Below are 27,898 nucleotides of genomic sequence, written 5' to 3' on the forward strand. Positions count from 1 at the left end.
GTGCACAGTGTTCTTATATCATTAGTATAGATTCAGATTAGCTTGAAGCATCCTCTGTGCTTATGGCCTCACCCATAGTGAGATGATGGCATGCTATGTATGACTTTGCATGGCATGATAAGTGCGCAGCAGAATGAATGATGCATCAAATTGCACTCTGGTGATTTAGGATAATGTGCAGACTCGCTGCCTATAAAACAGTGTGATGGGTTTCTGAGAGGAAACTTACAGGTCACTGCTTCCTGAAAGATGATCTGAAGCCGTTTACCATAAACTAAAGTGCTGCACGACATATGAGTGTTACTCTTAATTCTGTGCAGTCTTGGGCTATTTTTTCCATTTTTGAATCCTTTTCATCCTGCCTGTGTACACCACTTAAAGAATGTTTAAATGCCACGTTGGTATTTTTTTTTCACCTATATGACCTAATAATAATTGATTTTTTATTCTGAATTACTGGATCAACATTTTGAACTCAAAAGAAACAAAAAACAAAACATAAATGTGATCTTGTGATTGTGTGTGAGGTGTCATTTTCGTGTATATTTTAGTCACTTTGTGTCTTTGTGAGTCATTTTGTGTATTTTTTGGTAATTTTGTGTCTTTTTTTACTAATTTTGTGTTGTTTTTTTTTGGTAATTTTGTCTTTTTTTTAGTCCTTTAGTCCAACATAAAATGTGATTTTGAATCTTTTTTTTATCTTTAAAACCACTATCATGCTAAATAAAGAATTTGAAATGTTACAAATGTATATATATTTGAGCTTGTCTCCAGTTTTACTTGGTATATCATCATCAAACTGAAACTGGCCTCATGGAGTTTACAGCCAGAACTTTAGAGGTAAATTTACAGTAGGGCTCCACGCTGCTTTGTTTTCTAGTCTGGATATGATGAAGAAGTCATGATTTTCTGCTTTTGGAGACTCCAGAGGGTTAAAGGAAAGTGGTAATAAACCCTTTAGTTCACCACAACTTTGCTCCAGAACTTCTGTGCAGAGGTGGACGCTTGAGGAGTCATGTTACAGTGTGAAGTTTTGAGCAACACTTTTCTTTTGTGGCTTAACCCATTTGTGCCCAAAGACTATATTTAATATGATAGAAGAAAGTGCCATAACATGTGTTCTGATTGGTCTCAAGTCTTAAAAATTTGGTACAAACATACTTTGGGCAAGCAGCTAATTTACAGATCACATGAAAAATCTAACTTTTGTCAGTGGTCACAGTAAGGATATTTTTTAATTCCTTTTTTAATGAGCAAAACGCTTACTAAATATCATCTATATATTTTTTATTTTACACAGCATAAGTGTGTGCACATCTTTGATATTCGACTTGTTTTGGGTTCATAGATAACAAATACCTATTTGTGTTCCCTGGAGTTTCAAATGGGACTAAGTCTATTTTAATTAATTAATTAATTAATTAATAATTAATTGATAATTTAATTGCAAAACAGCAGTCCCATGTGCCCAAAGACTAACATAGTATGAAAAGCCAAACTCACTTTAGTATTATGGGGCCTTTTATTTTATTTTTGTTTGTTTGTTTTTACACTGAAATGGAAATTTACCAAATTTATATTTACGGTTAAAAGTGGGGTTACTGAACGACAATTATTATTATTATTATGATTGTTATCATTAACCAAAAAAATCAATAGCTTAGCCAAATGTCATGTACATGCATCTATCTATCCATCTATCTTATCTATATTTTTTTTTCCTTTGCTGTGGGTTTCCCTGCACCGCAGGTTCTCTGAATAAGACAGGTCTTAGACCTACAATTGGAAACTTGATTTGTACAGTGGTGTGCTTTTATGACATTTTGAATGGGTGATGTGTGAAGTACAGTTATTGCTGTAGGCTATTTTATATTATTTCTATCCTTGAAATGTTTTTTCTTTATTGTTTTACTATGTATTCTGTTGTTTTGAGACATGTCTATGGTGAAACCAAAGAGGAATTTCTATCTATCTATCTATCTATCTATCTATCTATCTATCTATCTATCTATCTATCTATCTATCTATCTATCTATCTATCTATTTATCTGTCCAGCTGGAATTATTTATTTATTTCCCTTTGGATGGGGATCATTACATTTTCAATGGACTCAAGTGCAGATTTTTATTACATTATCGGGGTTATTTCATTATGGGGAATTTATTACATTATCAGGTTCTACAGGCCTTATTATTATTATTGTTATTATATATATACTGTACTATTATTATATACTGTCTAGTCACAATAACATTATTACCATCATATCATCAGTGCAATTACCATCATCTTGCCACTGTCGCTTACAACCTAACTTCTTATCTATCTATCTATCTATCTATCTATCTATCTATCTATCCGGCTGGAATTATTTATTTATTTCCTTTGGATGGGGACCAGATCTGTCGTCCCTCCATCCTCTGACGGGCCAGCCCTCCTCCGTCCCGCCCTCAGCCCGGCTCTCCGCTCTGCTCCGGCATCAGATCCGTCTCTGCACCGGGACACACACAAACACACACACACACACACACACACACACACACACTCGGAAAAGAGGCTGCTGGGAAGCTCAGCAGGCGACATAACAGGAGGAAGGTGGAAAAATCACACAAGCTGCTTCATCTGCTGCTGCTGCCCCACATTGTGAATGCTCTCAGTGTGTTTCTCCAAAGCCTCCAACAAGCGGCTGTCCTTCATTATTTAAAGTGGACGGCGCGGCGGAGACGCTCCGGAGGTCCCACTCGGCGCCCTGCAGACCGCACGGCCGCTACAATGATTTGATCGTCGCCACGGATCCATCCAGTCGGTGTTGTAGATGACAAGAGGGAGCATGAAGTTTGCGGTGGCGGTGTTGTGGTTCTCCCTGGCTCTCGGGAAGGCTACTATGCAAGGTAAGAATGCTATTTAAACTGTTGGAGACGCGCTACTATCCAAACAAAGGCGTAATTGACCCAGGACGCAGAAATAATTCAACTCTGGCGAGGATTTAGTGTCGTGTGCGTGATGAAAACACAGCATCCCACCACGGTACAGTCCCATTACTATTACCAACAGAGTCATTGACTAGTGTGATCCGTCCTGCCCTATATGCTCCTTAACGGGGAAAAGAGTTTTATAAAGAGGTGATGTTGTATAATTCATTGCGCGATTGCACCTCTGATAGTGTGGGAGGCAGCGGGACAAAATGATGGGGTCAGGTGAGAGGAGCAAATTCATGATTTATTAAAGAACAGGAGCGCAGCGCCCCCTGGGGATGCATGGCCGAGCATGGCTGCATGTCACGCTGCAAGACAACTATATGGGACAATAAATACACATTGGAATGAATGGGGGAAGAATTCCCTTACATAATAAAGCTGTGACTCTGGTATTGCTTTGTTATGAAAAGTAAAGAATGAAATATAGTGGCTCTGTTATGAGCTACAGGAAAGCATTGTTCTCTCTGGTGTGTGTGTGTGTGTGTGTGTGTGTGTGTGTGTGTGTTGCGGTTAGCTTACTGTAAAGCATTTACACCACTCTAATCTTGAGATGGAGAGGTTCTTGGCAGCACACGCTGTAAGTCTCTCGCTGTATATTTATGCATTCATATGTGTGTGTGTGTGTGTGTGTGTGTGTGTGTGTGTGTGTGTTCCTGTACATCCTACATAGAGAGGACCAGATCATGTTTTTAGCCAACAGAGTGAGGACATTTTTGCAAAGTGAGGACATTTTGGCCGGCCCTCACTTCTTTAAAGGCTTTTTTGAGATTTCAGACTTTGTTTTATGGGTTAAAGGTTACATGATAATGATAATTAACTGTAACTGTATTGTGTGGTTACAAAACTAACTAAAATTATAGTGAAAATGTCCTTCATTTTCGTCTTTCAAATACCCCATTACAAAAAACCTAAAACTAATAAAAACTGAAGTCAAACTAAAGCATTTCAAAAAATAAATACTAAACTAAAACTAGCAAACTCACTCTAAAATCTCATTAAAACTAACTGAATTTGAAAACAAAAATTCACAACAAAATTAAAACTAATACTGATGAAAAATCCAAAACTATAATAACCTTGCAAGGGAATTCACTGTTCCAATGAGGGTCATCACAAAGATAGAAGTACAAGAATGTGTGTGTGTGTGTGTGTGTGTGTGTGTGTGTGTTTGTGTGTGTGCTAGTGGGAGACAGCAGGAGAGAGAAGTGATGTTAAGTTGATAGAAATGATTAATCCACCTTCAGCGACTGATTTTCTGTCCCTGGTTCATGAAGAATCGCTTTTTAAACTGACACTGAGCTTCATGCAAAGGAATTATGTCAGCAGCTGGAGGCAGGTTGCCATGCCCTGTCATGGTTGGATTTAAAGGTTCAGTTCACTCAAATTACAACGAAAAAATACATACACACATTTTTTCACTTCCCCTTAAACATCATGCAGATACAGTCATGGAAACAATTATTAGACCACGCTTTTTCTTCAATTTCTTGTTCGTTTTAATGCCTGGTACAACTAAAGGTTTGGACAAATATAATGATAACAACAAAAATAGCTGATAAGAGTTTCATTTAAGAGCTGATATCTAGACATTTTCCATGGTTTTCTTGATAATAACCAAAATCATTAACAAGAAAACCATATACAGTAGCTAGATATCAGCTCTTAAATTCAAGGTTCAAGGTTTTTATTTGCCATTTGTGAACAGGCCATAGTCCAAACACATAGGAATTTTTGTGCAGGGCTGTCTCATGGTCAACAAAGAAACTTAAATAAGAAGAATAAATATAAAAATATACAAGGGTATCAGCTCAAAATATGGACATTATATACAGCATTATGGAATAAGTCAGTTCAATAAGAAAAATATAAATATATAAAATATGGATGCACTGTACAGACGTTGTGATATGTGTAGACTTAGAGTAATAAATATATATTAATAAATACACTGGTTCTTAAACTCTTATAAGCTATTTTTATTGTTATCATTATATTTATCCAAACAAATGTACCTTTAGTTGTACCAGGCATTAAAATGAACAAGAAATTGAAGAAAACAAGGGTGGTCTAATATTTTTTTCCATGACTGTATGCCTGGTTTTACCTGATCAGATCTTCAGATATTCATCTCATGAAGAAGGCCCATAAAAAGATGGCTTCCTCTATAAAGATGAACAGAACTTCCTATTATGGAAGAATATTGCAAGAAAAATGGATTAAAATCACAGCACATGCACATGAAAAGTTTACTGTCATAACAAGATCTTTTTCAAGTTTGATACAACAAACACACTTATATATATAACATTTATTTTGTTACAACAACACAAATGTTTTATATTATAATATGATATTTTGACTCCAGATGTAGACTGTTGCCATAAGTAGGCCTGTCACTGTAACACATTTTTTAGGACGATATATTTTCCCAGAAACTATCACGATAAACGATAGTGTCGTTGTATAGATGTCGTTTTAGTTTAATAACAATATTAGAGCATAATAAGTTCATCCTTTTCCACAGAAATGGATTTTTAAATCTCGAGAATATTTAACATTGGAATTGAAATGTGGTAAAAGAAATATTAAAATATCCTAGATAAACTACAACCAGAACAAATAAAATAGACTTACAGGGTCTGTTAACAAAACATTGCAATGAGATAATCATTATGTATTATTTTATTTTATTATTAAAATAACAAAAACAGCTGGAATGACTGGAATGATTTTGAGTTGGATTTTGTAGTTACTCCAATTTCAATATCATTTTTTCATTGCCGTATAAGGCAAAACTGAAATCTAAAACTTTGTCACAAGGTTAAACAGACATCAAGGAGTTCATTTTTAGTTATAACTCAATTTCAACCAAAAATATAGTTACTGCAGTTAGACTTTGTAGGGCAGAATAATCACTTTAATCACTTTAATCACTTTAGAATGTGAAAATTTTATATTATGACAATAATAAAAAAACATATTATTATGATATGATGAGTTTGTATGTCATAATAATTTGACAATAAGCTGTTATAACAATAAACCTCCTTCTGTTTTTTCTTTTTCTGGTATGACAGCAACACTCTGCTGTTTATTGTTTACAGCTTTTGAAATTCAACAACAATGGATCTTTCCAAGAATAGTGTCCCAGTAATTCCTGCATAATCCATATCCAACACTTTCCATACACTGCAAAAAAAAGAAAAGTTGGGTGAATTCAAAATTTCAAGGCAACAAACTTCGATAAAATTTTAAGTTGGACAATTAAACTAAACATTTTAAGTTTTGTTTTTGAGTTTGCTCAACTCTGAATTCAGATTTTTGTCAACTCAACTGTAAATTGTACTAATTTATAATTTTACATTGTAATAACTTTTAATCCTTACTTCTGCTAACTTCTGCAATGTGCTGAATTGGCACGATTGTAACGCCGCTATGAAATGTCAGCTAATGTTGCGACCACAATTTTGAGTTAGCATTGATATGCTAATGGCTACTCTTGTAGCTGTAACAAGCAGCGCTGCTAGCATCAGTTAGCTGCTAGCATCAGTTAGCCGCTAGCATCAGTTAGCCGCTAGCATCAGTTAGCCGCTAGCATCAGTTAGCCGCTGGTTTTTGCTAATGACTGAATTTCACAACAAAGAAATAAGAGTTAGCAGAACTATTGTCCCTTGTTTTGAACCCCAACTTAAAGATATAAGTAACAATAACTCACCAACTTGTTTTTGAGCAGACAACTGGCTTCCTTTGTTGTGCTAACTTACATTATTGCCCTAAATGTCAATAATTTATTTTTCCAAGTTTTACCAACTTAAATCACTGTTTTAGGCCAAAAAATACAAGTTGGCTTTTTTGCAGTGTAGGAACTATTTCTTTGGTGGAAAGTAGTTCCAATAAACGTCTTTCAGTCTTTCCTGTACACGTGTAGGCTGTGTACAGTTTTATTTCACACATGCAGTCACCTCTGGTCATGTGATGCTCAGTGTCTCTGACATAGAATGACTAAATGTGACCTAACAGGCGCTGGCTTGTATGTTCACATACAGAACGCCTCGAGGGCATTGTGACTGATGGGGTTAACCATTGTGGAAGTCTTGGCTCCCCGAGAGATACCCATTCTGTTGCATTGTGGGTAAATGAGAGCAGAGCTGCTTCCCTCCCTCTTTCAAAAAATCACATTAGAAATACAGCAACAACAACTAAAAAAAGACAGAAACCCAAGGTTAAACTGTCGTTCAGTTGCACTGTCCTGAAGAATAGAACGGCTCTCCATCTGTTCTGTTGTCCCTCTCAGTGGTTCGACCCGCTGAGTGTCACAGTGAACAGATGTTGAAGGGACGAGGTGATCACACCACTGTGTTGGAGACTGAGGAGGAGGAGGAGGAGGAGGAGGAGGAGGAGGAGGAGGAGGGTTGTTGGCCGCTGGGTCACCATGTTTCTCTATCAATCAACGGCAACTTGTAATTCCTCTCTTACACACACACACACACACACACACACACACAGACGCTTCTTGCTTTTATAGCTGTAAAGATATTTAAATACACAAGATATAATAGTATAAATATAGTCTATAAATTATAATAATATCAGTCATAGTATAATATAATAAGCAGAGGAGAAGGGGTAGGAATTTATAAGTGTACACTTCTTCCTACTCCCTTTTGAACATGTATGTACACACAGGGAAATGTCTTGTTATTAATATATATCAATAGTTATTATTAGTTATATATATATATATATATATATATATATATACACATACATATACATATATGCACACACACACAGCAATGTATATATGGCACACACAAACAAACACACACATGCAGTAATCATCATGTATATATATATATATATATATATATATATATATATATATATACCATATATATGGTATATAAATATATACACACACACACTAATTTACCCACAGTGAATCAGCCCCATCCCCCCAAACCATCAGACTACACCTTCCAATCAATACTATCTCCTTCACCTCTGCTCAATCAACCACACACACACACACACACACACACACACACACACAAAGTCAATCAGTCTCTATCAGAGGGAGGGGGCGGGCTCTTGTTGAGGAGTCCCTTCCTGTGGTGTTTGCCTACTTGGGCTCCTGTGTTTTTGTTGATGAGGATCTTGAGACAGTGTCGTTTCCTGTAGAGATGCTAGATAAGATTCAGCTGACTGAGTGTACTGACAGCTTCAAGCCTTTACAAACTGAGTGGATCTGATGCAACGGGAGGTAATCTGTCTGAGTCTGAACAGGCCGTGTGCTTTAACTTCAGATTCCAACACACCCAGCAGGAAACAGGAGGAGACTGAAGAGGAAATGTAAGAGTACATTTGTGCCCATGCACACACACCCAGAGGCTGTTGATGGTGCACACAGAGTGCTTGACACTCTCTGAATTTTCTCTTTTCCTCACATGCATAGGAAAGCACACACATGTTTGTCTTACCATAAAGTATATGACAAATTATAATAATGAGTCATTGAAACACATCAGAGAACCACAATGTTCCACTGGGTGACACAATCCTTCACTACCATGAATGTTGTGGAGAAGCTGATATATAATTCAGATTTGTAGTTCATAGTTCATAGTTCTTTATTGAGGTTGTAAGAATGCCTATTGGTTCGTAGGAATTGCACTCTTCTTATTGGCTGAGATGTGTGTAACGTCATAATTGCATACTTTGCTTTAATTAGGATTATGGAGACAAGGAGAGCACACTAGTTTTTGACCGTGCTCATAACTGTTATTTTTTGGATTGCTGCAGTTTATTGTTTGTAATGCTCAAACGAAAGGTTTTCAATAAACCATAAGAAAGAGACTGGGATTTCTTCGGCTTAAGACACGCGTCAACTACATCCTCACGCTCCATAATTGAAGTGTGCGTTACAAGTAAAACTAGACGGAGCCACACTACCATGAATATGGCCACTGTGCTGTAGTTTATACTGTAGTTTGTTCTCAGTGAATCCCAAATACACCGTCCATGCTGGTGTAAATATTAACTAATAGTGTCCCAAATGTGTATTCATCCGCTGTCGCAAATAGTTTCCAACAAATCTACAATTTACCCCTGCTTGAATAATGCTTGCTTAAAACTGCAGGGACCATGTAAATATTCCATTTAAATGTGAAACTATGTATTTGGGCAATATATTGTGTGAAACATGGAACATCAAAGACAAAAAACTGCTGGCTATACTATTGGCAGCCAGTAAAAAAGCTGTCACGAAGAAATAGTTAAAAGTAGAACCTCCCACCATTAATGAGTGGATTGAAGTTTATGTTTATGTTATGGAGAAGATATCATTTTCCCTCAAAGTTGAAAAAGATTAAATTTAGATAAATTGTATAAGATCTGGACCAAATGGACTGAGTATGTCAAACCAATCAGATCTGTTTTTTTTTTCTTTCCTTTTTTGTTCCCAACTGAAAATTAATGGTCTGTAAAAGAATCCCCCAGAAGGGCAGTTTGGATAAATCACTTAAACTTTCCACACCAACCCTTTCCTATGTCCTTGAATGACTACGGCTGTAATTGATGTATGTGATGGAAACTTGCCTTTCTAAATAAAGAGAATTATACTTTTTTTTTAAAACGGCAGGGACAAGTCCAATTTTTTTAAAGGCTAGAGAGACAGACTAAACAACAGAATATAATAGAAAAATAACAAATGTATTTAAGCAACTTTTCTTTTTCTTAAATGGACCCAAACAGTCAGTTTTCCTGTCGGCAAATAATCCAATTCACAGCAGTGGTAATATTCAGGAATGGAGTCAATGAAATCCATGAAGAAAAATATTTGTTGGCAGTCTTATTCAGTTTTAGTTATGTACATGACGCAGTACGTGACATGTTGATGTATAGTTATATACACTACCAGTCAAAAGTTTGGACACAGCTTCTCATTCAATGTTTTTTCTTTATTATTATTATTATTATTAAATCTTCTACATGATAGATTACTTTCAAATACATCAAATCACTTTGAAAAACAAACATGGAATTATGTGGTAAAAAAGTATTAAATAAACCAGAATTTGTTTTATATTTTAGCTTATTCGAAGTAGCCACTTTACAGCGAACAAATCTATTTAACTTTTTTTTTTTAAATGGATCCAAACATGTCAGTTTTCTATCGGCAAAAATTCCAATTCACAGCAGTGGTAATATTCAGTGACTGAGTCAATTAAGTCTATGAAGAAAAATATTTGTTGACAGTCTTATTGCTTCTGCACACTGCTTTTGTGATTAGTAAAACAGAATATTCTGCCACGCAAAATATCTGGCGTTCAGAAGTTAATTTTAGCAGTTGCACTACTGTTCTATGAATTATATGAACTATATCTCTGTCAGTAATGTTATCTGACATTCTTGGTTCTTAGAAGAAACAGATTTATGGAATAAATTCATCTTCATCTCAGCTGAGAACTAGACATGAAGCAGCTACAAGGCAGCTGGGAAAAACTACAAAAACCCACAGTCAGCATGCCAACATTTAGTTTAAAAAAGTAAGCTTTTACATAGCAAGTGGTGAAGATGTTTCAGACAGCTGTCTCTAACGCTGCTATCAAAGAAATGAGGAAAGTCCAGCATTTATGTCAACAGATTATCTAATTCTTCCTCTAGCTCAGGGATGGGCAACTGGAGGCCCGGGGGCCGCATACGGCCCGCACCCTCACTTGAAGTGGCCCTCAGTACAACTACATGCATTTGAGCATGAAATCTTAAAAGTGCAGTGTAAAAATGCACAAAATTACTTCTTGCATTAATGTTGGTCTGCTGTTCTTACACTGAAAAAAAAGAAATCACAGTAAGTGGTTATTTTTTATTTGCTTCAAACCTTTTGTATTCCTATTTATACTGTTATTCATGCATTTGAGCATGAAATATGTTAAGTTACTGCACTGTTAACATATTTAAAATTGCAGTTTCATCATATCTGGTGAAGTGCACGGTCCTATATGTGGCCCTGTGGTAGTGTCCATGAAAAATTGCTGCCCCCTGCAGCATTTGAGTTGCCCATCCCTGGTATAGATGTTTGCTAAAAAATGATAACCATGCAAGCCAACTTCTGAATAATTTGTTCCTCTGCAGTGGCAACATGGCTTCATAACATAACAGTATAGATTGATTGGCAAAATTACATACACTGCAAAAAAGCCAACTTGTATTTTTTGGCCTAAAACAGTGATTTAAGTTGGTAAAACTTGGAAATATAAATTATTGACATTTAGGGCAATAATGTAAGTTAGCACAACAAAGGAAGCCAGTTGTCTGCTCAAAAACAAGTTGGTGAGTTGTTGTTACTTATATCTTTAAGTTGGGGTTCAAAACAAGGGACAATAGTTCTGCTAACTCTTATTTCTGAAATTCGGTCATTAGCAAAAGCTAGCGGCTAAGTGATGCTAGCGGCTAACTGATGCTAGTGGCGCTGCTTGTTACAGCTACAAGAGTAGCCATTAGCGTATCAATGCTAACTCAAAATTGTGGTTGCAACATTAGCTGACATTTCATAGTAGTGTTACAATCGTGCCAGAGAAATTCAGAGTTGAGCAAACTCAAAAACAAAACTTAAAATATTTAGTTTAATTGTCCAACTTAAAATTGTATCGAAGTTTGTTGCCTTGAAATTGTGAGTTCACCCAACTTTTCTTTTTTTGCAGTGTATATGACAAGTCTATATAATGTTGTTCAACAGAAGTACTTAGTTTGGTTTAGGCTCCAAACTGACTTAGTTAGGTGAAGGAACGGATCATGGTTTACATGAGCAGTACTAGGGCTGGGCGATATGGACCAAAGTCATATGCCGATATATTTAGGCTGAATATCAATACACGATATATATCCCGATGTTTTTATCGCAAATGAGAGCAAATATTTAGTCAAAGTCAAAGCCAAATATGACATGTCAGAAGTAGTTTTATCAACACCATTTATATAAGTGAATATAAATACTGTATAACAACAGCAGTACCTTTAAAATTAAAATAAAAAAAGCTCCATAAAGTGCACATTTACATAAAAAAAATAGCTTAAAAAATAGCCTATGAAATGAAATAGGCCAATCTTTTTCCCAAATATTCACGGTGACTACGTCCATTATTTATACAGTCTATGGTAAAGAACAGATAGCTGCAGTAATGCTAATGCTAAGTGACAGTGTTTGGAAATGATAATTGATTTTTACTGAGCAATAAGTCTGTATTACTATTACTATATATTACTATTACTATTACTACAAGACAGTAACATAGACACTGTGCCTTTTCCACTGACCTTGTGATAGACAACAACTGTAAACAACAAAGATGGCGGCAGCTGCTGCCTCAAAATGCTTAAAGACATGTTATAGATATTATGTCACATCACGCTATAAATTGGATGCATGACATGTGAATTAATATTACAGCTGCTCTGTATGAGTCTCTACTTGAGGCTCCTTTACTGTTGTTGTGATGGCTGTATTTGCATTTAATTATACTTAATTGTTTATGTTAACTATGTTTAAATGTTGTAACTTGTCACTTTTTATGCTGCTTTCTTGGCCAGGTATCTCTTGGAAAAGAGATTTTTGTAATCTCAACGAGACTTTTACCTGGTTAAATAAAGGATATATATATATATATATATATATATATCACTAACTCTAAACTGAAGATACAGTGATTTAACTTTGACTAATCCAATACACATTTAAATTAAAATCAGTGCCAAATTTAACACTGTTTCCTATTCCTGTTATAAAACATACAGCCACCAAGAGTATAATACAATTTCTTGAGGTTTTTTAGGATGTCCTTTATGACTGTTTAGCATTTCCCACAATATTAATTTGAACAGCAAATCTGTGCCTTGAAATAGCACTATAGAAAATACAAACATACACACAGAGATAATGATAAAACAGCAGCTATTGCCTTCTTTCTTTCCTTCCCCATCCTTAAGAGCAAGCTGAAATGGGAATTTTCTTTGTCCCTGCTATCTGTTTTGCTGTCTGTTCTCATTCCCCTTGCCCCAGTTAACTTCTCCTTCTGTACCAACCTCTACCCTGCCCCCTCGTTCTGTCTCTCTCAGACACTGAAGGGAATTGCTCTGGGTCATTCTGTCTCACTCCTTCCCTTATCAGCTTCCTCCATTCCTCTGCTCCGTTCCCCTTGTTTGAGTGGCTGTTGATTCAAACTTCTCTTTTCTGTCTATCGGCCTCTGTTGTAACTCTATCCACTGGGTAAAACGCCAAATATCGTCCTCTTTTTTTGCAGCCGAACGCTCACAGCTCAGAGTTGATAGAGTTACTGTGGGTACAAATACCACATGATGCTCTGAGCGTCCAGCGAATGTTGCTGTCATCTGCATCTCTCAGTGTGAGTTACAATCAGTAACAGGGAAGAAGTTCAGCGTCTTGCTCGAGGACGATTCGACAGGACATAAAGCTCTTGATGAGCACGCTGGCTGTCATTGGAATCAAGTATGCAAGCTTTAAGACGCTGACTGTGTATTTTTAACTGACTCAAATCAAATTAAATTACACATCATGCATTTTTTTGCTCTCGCAAAAACATCGCCGTGTGTTTTCTTTAATTGTCTGATGTGTCCCAGCTGTCTGCACCTGTACGGGTGGCTGATGAAGTGAAAGCACTGTTCCTTCATCGCTCTGTCTCCTGCTCAGCGGGAGCATCCCTCCTTAACTGACTATTATGTCTTGTGCCTGGCTGCACAAAGCGCTCTGAGCTCGGCTCGTCTCTCCTGGCAATTGTTCTGTCTGAGGTGATCATGTCAGCGTGATCATTTTGTCAGCCTTGGGAGCTTAGATGCATTTGCTCGGCCATGACCAGCTGTCAGTCCGGGGTTGGCGGTCTGTGTGTGTGTCTGACTCTCAGGCCCTGCTTTAATTTTTCCCTCCACTTGCTTTTGAGACTCTAGGGAGGTGGTTCACTTTGTTCATGCACGACTGTGTCTTTGTATGTTCTCAAACATGTGAGGATGACATTTATGTGTATGTCTGTCTGTGCACACGAACGTTCAGGTTGTTGGCTTTCACTGTTCGTACTTATATCTAAGGAAAGCTAGGCTAGCAAGTCTTATTGGACTGAACAGGCACCATCCTGAAATGGCACCTCAAAGTAAGTTTACTCCAAGAGGGTGGCTGGGCTCAGCCTTCAGCCAGGAACCCACCGGCCCGACTGTCGGGCGCCGGGGACAGTGGGACGACGTCGGGTACGCGTCTGTTTGGTTTGTTCATCTGCGTCGGGGGAGCGCAGAAGCTGTTGGGCCTCGTCGGGCCCGATTCAAAATGCTCAATCGGGGAGCGTCGGCTGTCGGGAGAGTACACTCGTCGGCTCCTCTGATTGGCTGTGTGCTAGCTATGGGCAGATCTGATTGCCGGTGCTCTAGCGCAGTGGTTCCCAACCTTTTTCTTGAGGGACCCCAATTTTTACCATTGTAAACTTTGGCGACCCCCCCATTGTCCATTGCTTCTATGAAGCCAAACTCAGTGTAGCTTTCATGGTACCCTCTCTTTTTCTTTTTGAGATATTCAGCATTTCCATCTCCCTGTCGCTTCTGCATTTTTCCATTAGCTCTGTGTTTCTGTTGTTAGGTGAGGTTACCGATAGGTGAGGTTGCCGCTAGGTGAGGTTACCGATAGGTGAGGTTACCGCTAGGCGAGGTTACAGCTAGGTGAGGTTGCCGCTAGGTGAGGTTACCACTAGGTGAGGTTACAGCTAGGTGAGGTTACCGATAGGTGCGGTTACCGCTAGGTGAGGTTACAGCTAGGTGAGGTTACCGATAGGTGAGGTTACCGCTAGGTGAGGTTACAGCTAGGTGAGGTTACCGCTAGGTGAGATTGCCGCTAGGTGAGGTTACCGCTAGGTGAGGTTTATGCATTAGGTGCATTAGTCACAGTGTGACACAAACCCTGTGTAGCAGAAGCAGCAGCAGCAGCTTCAGATAAATCTACTACTTGTCATGTAACAGTTGGTAGAAATTGAAGAACTTTTATTTTGAAGAGGTGACTTTTATTTTGGTGACTGTCCAGTCTCCTTACGGTTGGAGAAGTCCTGTTTTGTTATCCGCTAGAGCAACAATCCTCATCCTTCTTTATTCTTGTGGCATTGCCAGTGAGTATGTTTATTTGTATTTGTATATTTGTTAAGGAGGATTTAACATGTTTTAAGGTATATTTGACTCATGCAAATGGTTAATATTGTCTGTATTATTTGTTTATTTTCAGTTTTACCTTTTCTTCATTAAAATCCTGCCAAGTACTTCAAACAGCCTGATCATTGGAGGAGATTTTTGGAGAAATGAGTTCAGCTTACTGTTTCATAACTCTGATGAGAACAGTACACTATTGTTGTTTCAATGCTACTTATACTTTAACCCATAGCTATAATCTCATAACCACTATACCATATTCTCTTCTTGTTTGCTTCCTCTCATCCCTACTTTCTTCTCTGTCTCTTTCCAGCTCAGGAAGACTTTGTGTCTCTGGCCGAGATGGAGGATTCCTTGTTGAGGAACCTTTTCAGGGGTTACCAGAAGTGGGTTCGGCCTGTCCAGCACGCAAACGACACCATCACTGTTTGCTTTGGACTCAAGATCTCACAGCTGGTTGACGTGGTAAGGAAACAACACCTGGATGCAAACACACAGGAGGTGTTATTTCAAGCTTTGTTTATAGAGAATGGGTCGTCTGGGCTGTGTCTAGAACAGCAAACTCAAATTACCAGGGGGCCGCTGGAGGCAGTATCAAAATGACCAAAAAAAGACACAAAATGACAAAAAAAAAGACAAAATGACAAAAAAAACTAAATTACTTAAAAAAGACAAAAAATGACCAAAAAAAGATACAAAATGACAGAAAAAAACTAAATTACTTTAAAAATACACAAAATGATAGAAAAATACACTAATTGACTTAAAAAATACACAAAATTACTAAAAAAAAGACACAAAATTATTGGAAAAGGAAACAAATTACCCAAAGGCACAAAAGAATAAAAAAAAACTCACAAAAGACGGAAAACACACTCAATTACCCAAAAAAACACACAAAAGGAGACAAAATGTATCAAAAAATATGTAAAATGGCCAAAAAAAGACACAAAATTATCAGAAAACACACAAAAGGAGAAAAAAAATCTCAAAAAAGATGTAAAATTCTCAAAAAGACACAAAATTATTTTAAAAAAAACACACAAAATGACTAAAAAACACACACAAAAGGACAAAAAAAAAATCTCAAAAAAGATGTAAAATGACCAAAAAAAGACACAAAATTCTCAAAAAAGGCAAACAAAATCTAAAAAAACCATGTAAAATGACCCAAAAAAGACAAAATTACCAAAAAAAATACACAAAAGGACAAAAAAATCTCCAAAAAGATGCAAAATGCTCACTTCATATGAAATGAAAAATGATTTGGCCATTTTTGTTATGAATTCCAAGCAGTTGTTTTTATTCATGTGGAATATTCAACAGATTTTGACTGGAGCGTCTGCGTCTTATTGGTGTGCAGCCTGTGAGCTTATTTTGCATTTTAGTTCTATTGACAGAACGGAAGAGGGAAAATCAATAAATCCAGGCTGACCTTTGAAAAGCCAATCACAAACTTGCTAATGCCCACAAATAAGATGGAGTAGTGGGGACATGACCCCAGTGTCCTAAATGGCAGTTCTGGCTCTGTCTATGTCATACATTATGTATTGTATTAATATTAGATAGATGAAGGTATTTTAAACTGTCTCTGCAGCGATCACATCCTGAGCGCCCTTGAGCAAAGTGGAAGCAGACAGAGAGGCTCTAATGCTTCCAGCAGAACAACAGTCTTAAGCTACCTGTTAAGGAAGCTCTCTACAGAAATTAAAATTGCCCTCTGTAACACGGTTAATAAATCCTGTTATAGTCTTCTGTGGGTTGGAGGATTATTTTTTTGGATCGAGAGAGGAAAGGAAGGAAAGGGGGAAAGGAAGGGAGGAAGAAAAACTCATAAGGATAAAGAACACAGGGTGGTTATTTTAGATCAGGAGTCTCAAACTAAAATTACCTGGGGGCCGCTGCAGGCAGTATCGAAATGACCAAAAAAAGACACAAAATTGCTAAAAAAAAAAAAGACATAAAATGACTGAAAAACACAAAATGACAAAAAGACACAAAATGGAAAAAAAATGGAAAAAAACAAAATTATTTAAAAAAACAACAAAATGTCCAAAAAAAGACAGAATTACCAAAAAGACACAAAATTATTAAAAAAGACACAAAATGACCCAAAACAGACACAAAAGTATCAAAAAAGACACAAAATTACCAAAAAGACACAAAATTACCAATAAAAGACACAGAATTACCAAAAAAGACACAGAATTATTAAAAAAGACATAAAATTATTAAAAAACACACAAAATTATTTTTAAAAAAGACACAAAATTACCACAAAAAAGACACAAAATTACCACAAAAAGTAATTAAAAGGGACTTTCCACACACAACACGGTAAAGTGCCATTCATATAAAACTCACATTAAACTTTCATATCAAGGTGAGGGCCACAAAATGTCGTCACGAGGGCCGCAATTGGCCCACGGGCCGCGAGTTTGAGACCCATGATTTAGATGAAGAAAGAGGCAATAGAAATAATAATAAAAATTACATTGGATTTGTCTGAATACTAAAATCTAGAAAAAATCTAGAAAGAAGTCTATTAGCATAGAAGTCTATGAGTATTTGCAGCTAAGAGAAAATCCACACTGCAACATATTGCACACATTACACATTTTGATCATTTCTGTTAGGAATTTGATTTTTTTGGCATTTGGGTAGCAATAATTTCTATTCTGGAAACTTCTGAGAAACACCCTTAGTGTCTATATACAGTCAGGGAAATAAGTATTTGATCCCCTGCAGATTTTGTGATTTTAACTATATTTTCCCACTGACAAATAAATGACCGGCCCATCATTTTAATGGTAGGTTTATTTAAACAGTGAGAGATAGAATATCAAACAAATATCCATAAAATCACATTATATACAAGTTATAATTTCCTATTCTTTCCTAGCACGATAATTCTACTCCTTAAAGAATTGTCACTAGCACTTATTGATGCACTAAAAGCTCTTACTGCACTACACCTTGATTGTTTGACTTTTTCTTCCTGTAAGTCTCTTTGGATAAAAGCGTCTGCTAAATGACTAAATGTAAATGTATAAATTCATTTGCATTTGACTGAGGGAAATAAGTATTTGATCCCCGACCAACCAGCAATAATTCTGTCTCCCACAGACCGGTTTGAGCCCACGAGGCCCACAAATCAATCCTCTCACTTTAATAAAGTGCTCCTAATCTCAATGTGTTACCTGTATGAAAAGACAGCCGTCCACAGAATCATTCACTCAGATTCCAACCTCTCCACCATGGGCGAAACCAAAGAGCTGTCTAAGGACGTCAGGGACGAGATCATCAACCTGCACAAGGCTGAAAAGGGGCCACAAGACCATCAGCAAGCAGCTTGGAGAGGAGACTCAACTGTTGGTGCAGTTGTTGGAAATGGAAGAAACACAAAATAAGCAGCCATGCAAGATCTCGCCTTGTTGGGTATCAAAGGAAAATTATAGGCCGGTCATTTATTTTTCAGTGGGAAAATTTTGCAAAAATCACAAAATCTGCAGGTGATCAAATACTTATTTACCTCACTGTACCTAAAAAAGCCATACATCCTCTGAATTTCCTGAGTAATTCCTAGTTTGTGGTTGTAAAGTTTCATGAGGCTGTATGAGGTAACAGTAGGTCGTTTTATACAGAGAGATCAAGTCTCACTACAATAAAACAGCTGCTATGGGGACTAACATCGTCACACATGAATACAGTTGGCCTCATTAACCCTTTGGAGTTTTTTGTCAGTTTTTGACTTCTTTTTCATTCATACTTTGTCTGTATACACCATTTAAAAATGTTAACCATGCCATGTTGGAATTGTTTTTTCAGCACAACCTCACCTTTATGACCTGGTTACTGTTTTTTTTGTCATTTTGACATACTGGATCAACATTTTGGACAAAAACAACACATAAAAAGACAAAAGAACAAAAGAAAAAAAATCACAAAAAACACAAAAGAACAAAAAAATACAAAAAACACAAAAAACATGGATAAAAACACAAAAATAAACACAAAACACAGACAAAAAATACAAAAACACACATAAAAACACACAAAAAATACAAAAAACATACATTAAAAAAAACAAAATCCACACAAACAATACAAAAAAACACACAAAAACACAAAAACAAACAAAAAATTACAATAAACACACAAACAAGCCAGAACTTTAAAGAGAAGCTGACAGCAGAGCTCCATGCTGCTTCGTTTCTACGTCGTGATGTCATGAAGAAGTCGTGCTCCGGTGGACTCAGAGGGTTAAATCCAAGAGTCTCAACTTTCCAGTGATATCCAATTTATGCAATTCTAAGACTGTTTATAGGGGCCCCCCTATGCGGAAAAAATTAAAACAGAAAAATGACACATTTATATTGCAAAACTGCATGCTTTTTGCCCCAAGTTACATGGTATTTGCATAAAGTGGACATGTCAGAAGCAGTGTTGCCACAGTTACTTTGAAAAAGAAATCTAATTAGATTGTCAAGGGACCCCTTCAAAAAGTTTTTTACCTTGCTAAAATGAAGCTTAAACTGGAGCATTACTTGATCCCCTTCCCGACAAGATATCATGACATTGTTAATATCAAACGGGTTCCTCAGGTTGTCTAGTTTCATATGATATCATTATCTCCACAAGCTTTTAAACGGCCTATTAAAGACAGCAGTGTTGGCCAGGATCAGTGGTGCGGAAGGCACATAAAAAGACAGAGGAAGGCGATTAGGAGTGTACTGTACGGAGTGGTTACTAAAGGAGGTCCACAGAGGAACTATAGTACAGAAGCTACACCGAGGACAGAAGTGAGAGGGCAAACGAGGAGCAGAGTAAGGAGCTGAGGGATTTAAAGGGGCAAAGGCAGGAAGAGAGGATAAAAAGAAGAGAGAGGAAGAAAGGTTAAAAGAGAGGTCCAAAGTGGTCTTTCATAGCAGCAGAGGAAGTAATGAGGCCATCAGGCTGAGAGGAGCATTTATTATTTACACAAGGACACACACACACACACACACACACACAAAGCTGCTCCCACATCTCCACAGAGGGCCAAATTTTGACTACATCAGCCTTTGATGTTCCTACTTCTGCCATGTAGAAATAACATTTAGAATAGTGCCATCTTGTGGTTTTCTAGCTGAATTACTGTGATTTGAACAGAAAAAAAAAAACCCCACTTCAGATCAATTTTTGTTCAGAGAGGATGGGTTTGCAATCAGGTTTGCCTCTGCACCCCTCGAGAGCAGACAAACCACAAAATCCATCCCATAGATTTTCCCTCTTCTCTGGTTTAACTTTTTATGTTTCTGCAAGGCTTTCCCTGCACAGAAACTCAACAACTTCTATTGAAAACATCTCCGACTCCCAGAAATTCATCAATTTTTCTCCTCCTCTCTCTCTCTTTTGTTCTTTTGCATTTTTTTTGTTTTTTTACTGTATATGTCAATGATTCCTATTGAGCAACAGAGGCAGCAGCACATATTGGCAGTCAGATGAGAAACTGAAGACAAACTTGTTCTCCTCTCACTCATGAAATGCTGTAGATTTACCCTGAAGCAAGGCACTTAACCCCCGAGCTGTTCCAGCGTGCTTTCATAGTGGCAAGCAAGAGAAGCAATTAACCCACTTTGAAAAAAAAATCCTCCTTTTCTAAGTTGATTTAAGTACTTTCTTTCATCACACTCAGCTTTTTGTCTCCAGATTCTGGTTCCCTCCTCACCTCCTCATTAGCCTCTCTTATCCTTCACAGTAAGCACCACTAAGATGTGTAAATAGTGAACAAAATGTCTTCCCTGTCTTCCTGCAGGATGAAAAGAACCAGCTGATGACTACAAATGTCTGGCTCTGGCAGGTAGGGACTAATGCTGGATGTTTAAATTGTTGGCTGCTATTTTAACATCTGGGAATTTTTAAAGTGTGAATGTATGTTTGTATGTTTTAGGTTTCACGCAGTGATCTGTTCATTTTACCACAGGTTGATATAGTATTACAGTCATTAGCTTCACTACGGTGTCCTATATAAAATGTACAGTGTCACATATTAGGTTCTATGATTAAAGAACAGTTCAATTAGAGCTCATAAATGTAATGTAATTATTTTCATTATACACCTATTTTCTTACATTCAAACTCTCAAACTTACACGACAAGTCTAAATAAATCGAGAAATAAATCATTTTCTCATAGACTTCTATACAATCAGACTTACAGTCATGGAAAAAAATTATTACATTATTATTATTGTTTAGACACATTTAATGATAACAACAAAAATAGCTGATAAGAGTTTAATTTAAGAGCTGATATTTTGACATATTCCATGGTTTTCTCAATAATGATTTTGGTTATTATCAAGAAAACCATGGAAAATGTCTAGATATCAGCTCTTAAATTAAACTCTTATGAGCTATTTTTGTTGTTATCATTATGTTTGTACCTTTAGTTGTACCAGGCATTAAAATGAACAAGAAATTAGAGAAAACAAGGGTGGTCTAATCGTTTTTTCCATGACTGTAGAACTTTTTACATCAGTTCTTTCAGTAGACTTTGCTAAAATTAATAAATTTATTCAATATAATGTTGAATGAAAGACACACATGGACATGGCAACAAGCAAACCAGGAACAACTGTGCAATGAAAAGCATACGTTGCCTTTTGCTGTGTGTGTTAACAGAGTGGTGCTGTCCGTGGTGCTGAAATGGAAAAGAGGTCCTTAAGCTTTCATAAGTCTGTGTATGCTCTTATCATGTTACTTATCATGGGCTGTTATTTATTCATTTATTTAAAGGAGTGGGTTGACGTGAAGCTGAAGTGGAACCCAGATGACTATGGAGGCATCACCTCCATCAGAGTGCCCTCGGAGACGATCTGGCTGCCTGACATCGTTCTGTACGAGAAGTGAGATATGCAGCACTGTGTCTTATGTCCACATCTCACCACACGTGGTTTTAATTTACCACTTGTTTTTTTTATTTGGCTTTTGCTTAAATATTTTTCTGCCCATGCATGTTAGTGTTACAACATCTTCTCTTTTATTTATTTATTTGCCATTATTCATAAGTCTTTTTATATATATTATCAAGCTCTATTTTTTAATTATTTATTTATTATTTTCATCTTTTTATCAAGCTTTTTTTTTACTTTTTATTATTATTTACTTTTGTTTTTTATTTTATTTTATCTTACATTACTATATTATTTATTAGTCTTTATATATATATATATATATATACTTTTTAATTATTTATTTATTATTTTCATTTTTTATTTAGCTTTTTTACTTTTTATTGTTACTATTATTTACTATTGTTATTATTTTATCTTACATTACTTATTAATTATTTATTTGCTATTTATTAGTCTATATATATATATATACATACATACATATATTTAATCATGCTCTACTTTTTAATTATTTATTTATTAATAATTTTTTAACCCTTTTTTATCTAGCTTTTTTACTTTTTATTATTATTATTTACTTTCAGTTTTTATTTTATTTTATTTTCCTTACTTTATTTTTATTTATTTTATCTAATTAACTGCCTCCAGTTTCCTCACTGCTCCATGTTGAGATGGAGCTTCCTCAAGTTGTGCTTTGTAAATAATGGGATAGAGAGTGTTTTGCTTGTTTCTATGTTTTATTATTATTATTATTTTCCTTTTTTATGTGAAGCACTTTGTGTTAAATTTATCTTGTATGAAAAGTGCTATACAAATAAAGTCTGATTGACTGATTGTTTGACTTCATCCCGTACTCCTCCCAGTGCCGATGGTCGTTTCGAGGGTTCCCTTATGACCAAAGCCATCGTGCGCTGGGACGGCACCATCACATGGACTCCTCCTGCCAGCTACAAGTCCTCCTGCACCATGGACGTCACCTTCTTCCCCTTCGACCGCCAGAACTGCTCCATGAAGTTCGGCTCCTGGACCTACGACGGGAACATGGTGGACCTGGTGCTGCTGGACCACTACGTGGACCGTAAAGACTTCTTCGATAACGGCGAGTGGGAGATCCTCAACGCCACGGGGGTGAAGGGGAGCAGGAGGGACGGGGTCTACTGGTACCCGTTTGTCACCTACTCCTTCATCCTCAAGAGACTGCCCCTGTTCTACACCCTCTTCCTCATCATCCCGTGCCTCGGCCTCTCCTTCCTCACCGTGCTGGTGTTTTATTTGCCGTCAGACGAAGGAGAGAAACTGTCACTTTCCACGTCTGTGCTGGTGTCGCTCACCGTGTTCCTGTTGGTCATAGAAGAAATCATCCCTTCATCCTCAAAGGTGGGTGTCCCCAGGGGGTAGAAGCCAGTGATCAGTTTAAAGTTTCTACTTGACTGTAATTCTTAAATCTATCCTACTTTTTACTGTGTTCACTTATCCTAATTGTAATCTTAATTGCAACATGCTCAGATCACGTCCACAGCCCTCTCAATTAACTGCAGCTTAAACTGCATGTCAACTTAATTAAGAAGCTATTGACTTAATTTACATCTCAGTCCAATACAAATGACTACACAGCTTAAAGATACAATGGCAGCATCCACTGACTCTTCACTATACTGTTTACTGCACTGTTCCATATTCTTTTTTGAAGATTAGGGATGATATTGGATTTTTTGCCGATATCCAAAATGCCGATTTTTTACAACTAATTTAGCCGATTACCGATACCGATATTTTTTTCCCGCACAACTAATACCCACAATCAGGGCAAATTTGGCCAATTTCCCAATTGACATAATAAATAAACATAGCCTGTGTTCACTGGGAACATGTGAAAAGTGCAACTGTACAGGAATTAAACCTAAATTGAATAAAACTACATGTACCTTACAGTCTACTGCTTAAATTCAAATTTAATTTAATTTGAGCCCAATATGTGACAACTCAATCTGCACTGTGCAAACAAAAATCACAAAAAGAACAAAAAATATAAGCAGCTTCAGCAAGATATGGTAACACTTTATTTTGAAGGTGTCTACATAAGAGTCACACAAGCCTGTCAGAAACATGACATGACAAGTATCATGAGCATTAATGTTACTTCAGAGTGTCATTAATGTTCATGACACATCCCATGTCATGTTTATGACACGCTCATGTCACTCTTATGTAGACATCTTTCCATATCTTGCTTAAGTCACAAAGGCATGTTCAAAAAATTGCCTAAGTCACATTTTATTTTGACTTGGACACTATAAATCCGCTTAAGTCACACACTTGACATAGGCCATTATCTTAAAGGGGTAAAATCACATGATCTGATCAACTGAGGATGTAGGCGATTTTACCATAGGTGGCTATGAGGAGATGATTTAGGCAAAAAAAAAACAATTTTGACAAAAAATGACTTAGGCGTTTATTTTAACATTGTGATGATATAGCCCAGCTCTAGTCTTCATCCTTACATCTTGAGCAAGTAACAAATATTTCAAATGTTATTGTCAACAGTTTAATACCTTCATTACTGTCTCCAGGTGATCCCACTGATTGGAGAATACCTGCTCTTCATCATGATCTTCGTCACTTTCTCCATCATCGTCACTGTCTTCGTCATTAACGTCCACCACCGTTCCTCTGCCACGTACCACCCCATGGCCCCCTGGGTAAAGAGCCTCTTCCTCCAGAGACTGCCCAGACTGCTGTGTATGAGGGGCCACACTGACAGGTAACATAGGAGCAAAAATATAGGATGAAGTTAAAGGAATAGTTTAACATTTTTGGGAAAAATAACGCATATTCCGTAGAATGAATGTATTTAAAATATATTATGTATTAGTAGATTGTGTAATGATGTATACATATATAATATGTAGAAAGGTGTGTAATATGGATTAGTATGTGAATAATTAATATAAAGAATGAATGAAGCACAGTTAAGAAGTGTTAACGCTCACTCTGTTTTTGTTTTGTTAGGTGAAGCATATCGCTCACTAGTTTTTTGTTTTTGTTTTTAATTTTTATAATGTTTATGTTTTGTGTTTTGAACTGTATATTTGATACTGTTGGACCTTGCTGAAGCTAATGGGGATCTTAATAATAAACTAAACTAATTAGCAAAGAGCCCTGAAAGTTACTGGTCTTTACCAGACGCAGCCCTTGTGAAAAAGCTAATTATAATTTTTACACTTTGAATGAAACGAATAAAATATAACGTGTTAATTAGGGAGCTTTAAAGATGCTGATACTTTATCTTTGGACAAATCCAGGCGAGCTGTTTCTTTCTCTCGTTTCTTTTTGTCTTTATGCTTAACGCTTGTCTCCAGCTGCTTCATAATTACTGTACAGACATAAACGTGATATCAATCTTCATATTTTACTGTCAGCAAGAAAAAAGTGTATTTATGAAAATGTCAACCTCTATCTTTAATATCAGCCAGGACACATAATTAAACATAAATGTGTAAAATGTATAAAACAGTTGGTGTTTATTCTCCTCAGATACCACTTTCCAGATATGGAGATGCGTAGCCCAGAGCCGAAGCCCCGCAAAGGTGTGGGGAGGAGAGGGGCTCCGGGCCACAGCGGCTCCCAGCAGAGGGGCCCCCTGGCAGGGAAGGAGGACGAGAACCAAGCCTGGCTGGCCATGCTGGAGAAAGCCACCAATTCAGTTCGCTACATCAGCCGTCACATCAAAAAGGAGCACTTCATACGAGAGGTGTGTGGGCAGACAGGGAACCGGTCTACTGGGCACAGGGCCAGGGGCCCAAAGTGTCAGGGGCCTCCTGGCATTCACCTACAAAATATCACTCAAAGAGACACATACCACATAGCCACAGATTTAAAATCACTACAAAGAAACATCAAACGACAAATAACAAAAGGAATACAACGAGACCAAAAGAGATAAAAACAGCTGCAAAGAGACACAAAGATACTCACAAAGACTAAAAAAGGGACAAAACAACCACAAAGAGATTCACAAAGACTAAGGAAAAGGACAAAACAACCACAAAGAGACACACAAAGACTAAGGAAAGGGACAAAACAACCACAAAGAGATTCACAAAGACTAAGGAAAAGGACAAAACAACCACAAAGAGACACATAAAGACTAAGGAAAGAGACAAAACAACCACAAAGAGACACATAAAGACTAAGGAAAGGGACAAAACAACCACAAAGAGACACACAAAGACTAAGGAAAGGGACAAAACAACCACAAAGAGATTCACAAAGACTAAGGAAAGGGACAAAACAACCACAAAGAGATTCACAAAGACTAAGGAAAGGGACAAAACAACCACAAAGAGATTCACAAAGACTAAGGAAAAGGACAAAACAACCACAAAGAGACACATAAAGACTAAGGAAAGAGACAAAACAACCACAAAGAGACACATAAAGACTAAGGAAAGGGACAAAACAACCACAAAGAGACACACAAAGACTAAGGAAAGGGACAAAACAACCACAAAGAGATTCACAAAGACTAAGGAAAAGGACAAAACAACCACAAAGAGATTCACAAAGACTAAGGAAAAGGACAAAACAACCACAAAGAGACACACAAAGTCTAATGAAAGGGACAAAACAACCACAAAGAGACACAAAACAACTACAAAAATTAAACAAGTACTTCTAAATAACTACAAAGAGACACAATATGACAAAGAGACTCATGTAGAGAGTCACAAAGACTAAGGAAAGGGACAAAACAACCACAACGATACACCAATCAACCACAAAGAGACACACAGCAACTACAAAGCGATACAACTTGACTACAAAGAGAGACAAAAAGACCCAAACAACTACAAAGTGATACAAAATTACCATTAAGAGAAACCAAAATGACAGAATGATGTGTAATAACTATAAAGAGAAACAAAACAACAAAAACAGGCTAAACAACTAAAAAGTGTCTTGCAGACATGGGATGAAAGATTTTGTTTGCATATTGTTTCACTTTTCTTTTTTTAATTTACTCTAAAACTGCCATCATGAACCAAAGTGGTCCCTGTGTCCTGAATGAGAGATGTCTATTCTGTGGAAAACGTGCTTGAGGCTGACACAGATTCACACCTGGACCTTTTTCTTTTTTTTTTCTCTCTGTTGTTTCTATCTGTCTCTCCCTCTCTCTGTCTCTTTCAGGTTGTTCAAGACTGGAAGTTTGTGGCTCAGGTGTTGGACAGGATTTTCCTCTGGGCCTTCCTCACAGTGTCAATACTGGGAACTGTCCTAATCTTCACCCCTGCTCTGCAGATGTACTTCAGCACACCTTGAAACACACACACAAAAAAACTCCCCAACACTCTCCAGCAGCTCATTCTTGTTTTCCAGTTTGTCTTGTCCGACTTTGACTTATTGATAAAGCTCAATAAAACATTCACACTGTATATTTCCTTTGCAGAAACAAGCTCAAGCTCTAAAACTTTTACCTCCCTACAGTATGGTTTGCAGCCTGTAATGACTCCTGCAGACTGTAGTATTGTAGATGCAACCTGTCATTCATTGTAAGGTGCATGCACACACGTGCAAAGGAATGAAAGCAATAAGCAGGTTATAGTAGCGTGTATGATTTGAATGTCCATGTTTGTATAAGTGTAACATTATACAGTTATTATACATGCAACAACACGCACAGTATCACTCCATGAATAATGAGTTGTTTTGTGTGTCACTTGTCCAGCCAGCTGTAAGTGCTGTAATGAATTAATAAAATAAAAATGATGTATAAAATCCATTTCCCAGTCTTGTTTTTAAGGCAAACTTAAAGGGGACATATTACGC

The 27,898-nt window shown here is 37.0% G+C and overlaps 1 protein-coding gene across 1 annotated transcript; it reads left to right on the plus strand.

Annotated features, from left to right (window-relative positions):
• The first annotated feature begins 2,569 nt into the window (after window positions 1-2,569).
• On the plus strand, window positions 2,570-27,844 carry chrnb3a (cholinergic receptor nicotinic beta 3 subunit a). The gene is made up of 8 exons (XM_059323963.1): window positions 2,570-2,892; window positions 15,485-15,636; window positions 20,969-21,013; window positions 21,951-22,060; window positions 22,933-23,446; window positions 24,643-24,833; window positions 25,607-25,823; window positions 27,260-27,844. Exons 1-8 carry the CDS (start codon window positions 2,817-2,819, stop codon window positions 27,389-27,391), a joined length of 1,437 nt encoding a protein of 478 aa, XP_059179946.1. The 5' UTR covers window positions 2,570-2,816; the 3' UTR covers window positions 27,392-27,844.
• The last annotated feature ends 54 nt before the right edge of the window (window positions 27,845-27,898 follow it).

Source organism: Centropristis striata, chromosome 1 (genome assembly GCF_030273125.1).
Source record: "Centropristis striata isolate RG_2023a ecotype Rhode Island chromosome 1, C.striata_1.0, whole genome shotgun sequence".
Classification (NCBI taxonomy): Eukaryota; Metazoa; Chordata; class Actinopteri; order Perciformes; family Serranidae; genus Centropristis; species Centropristis striata.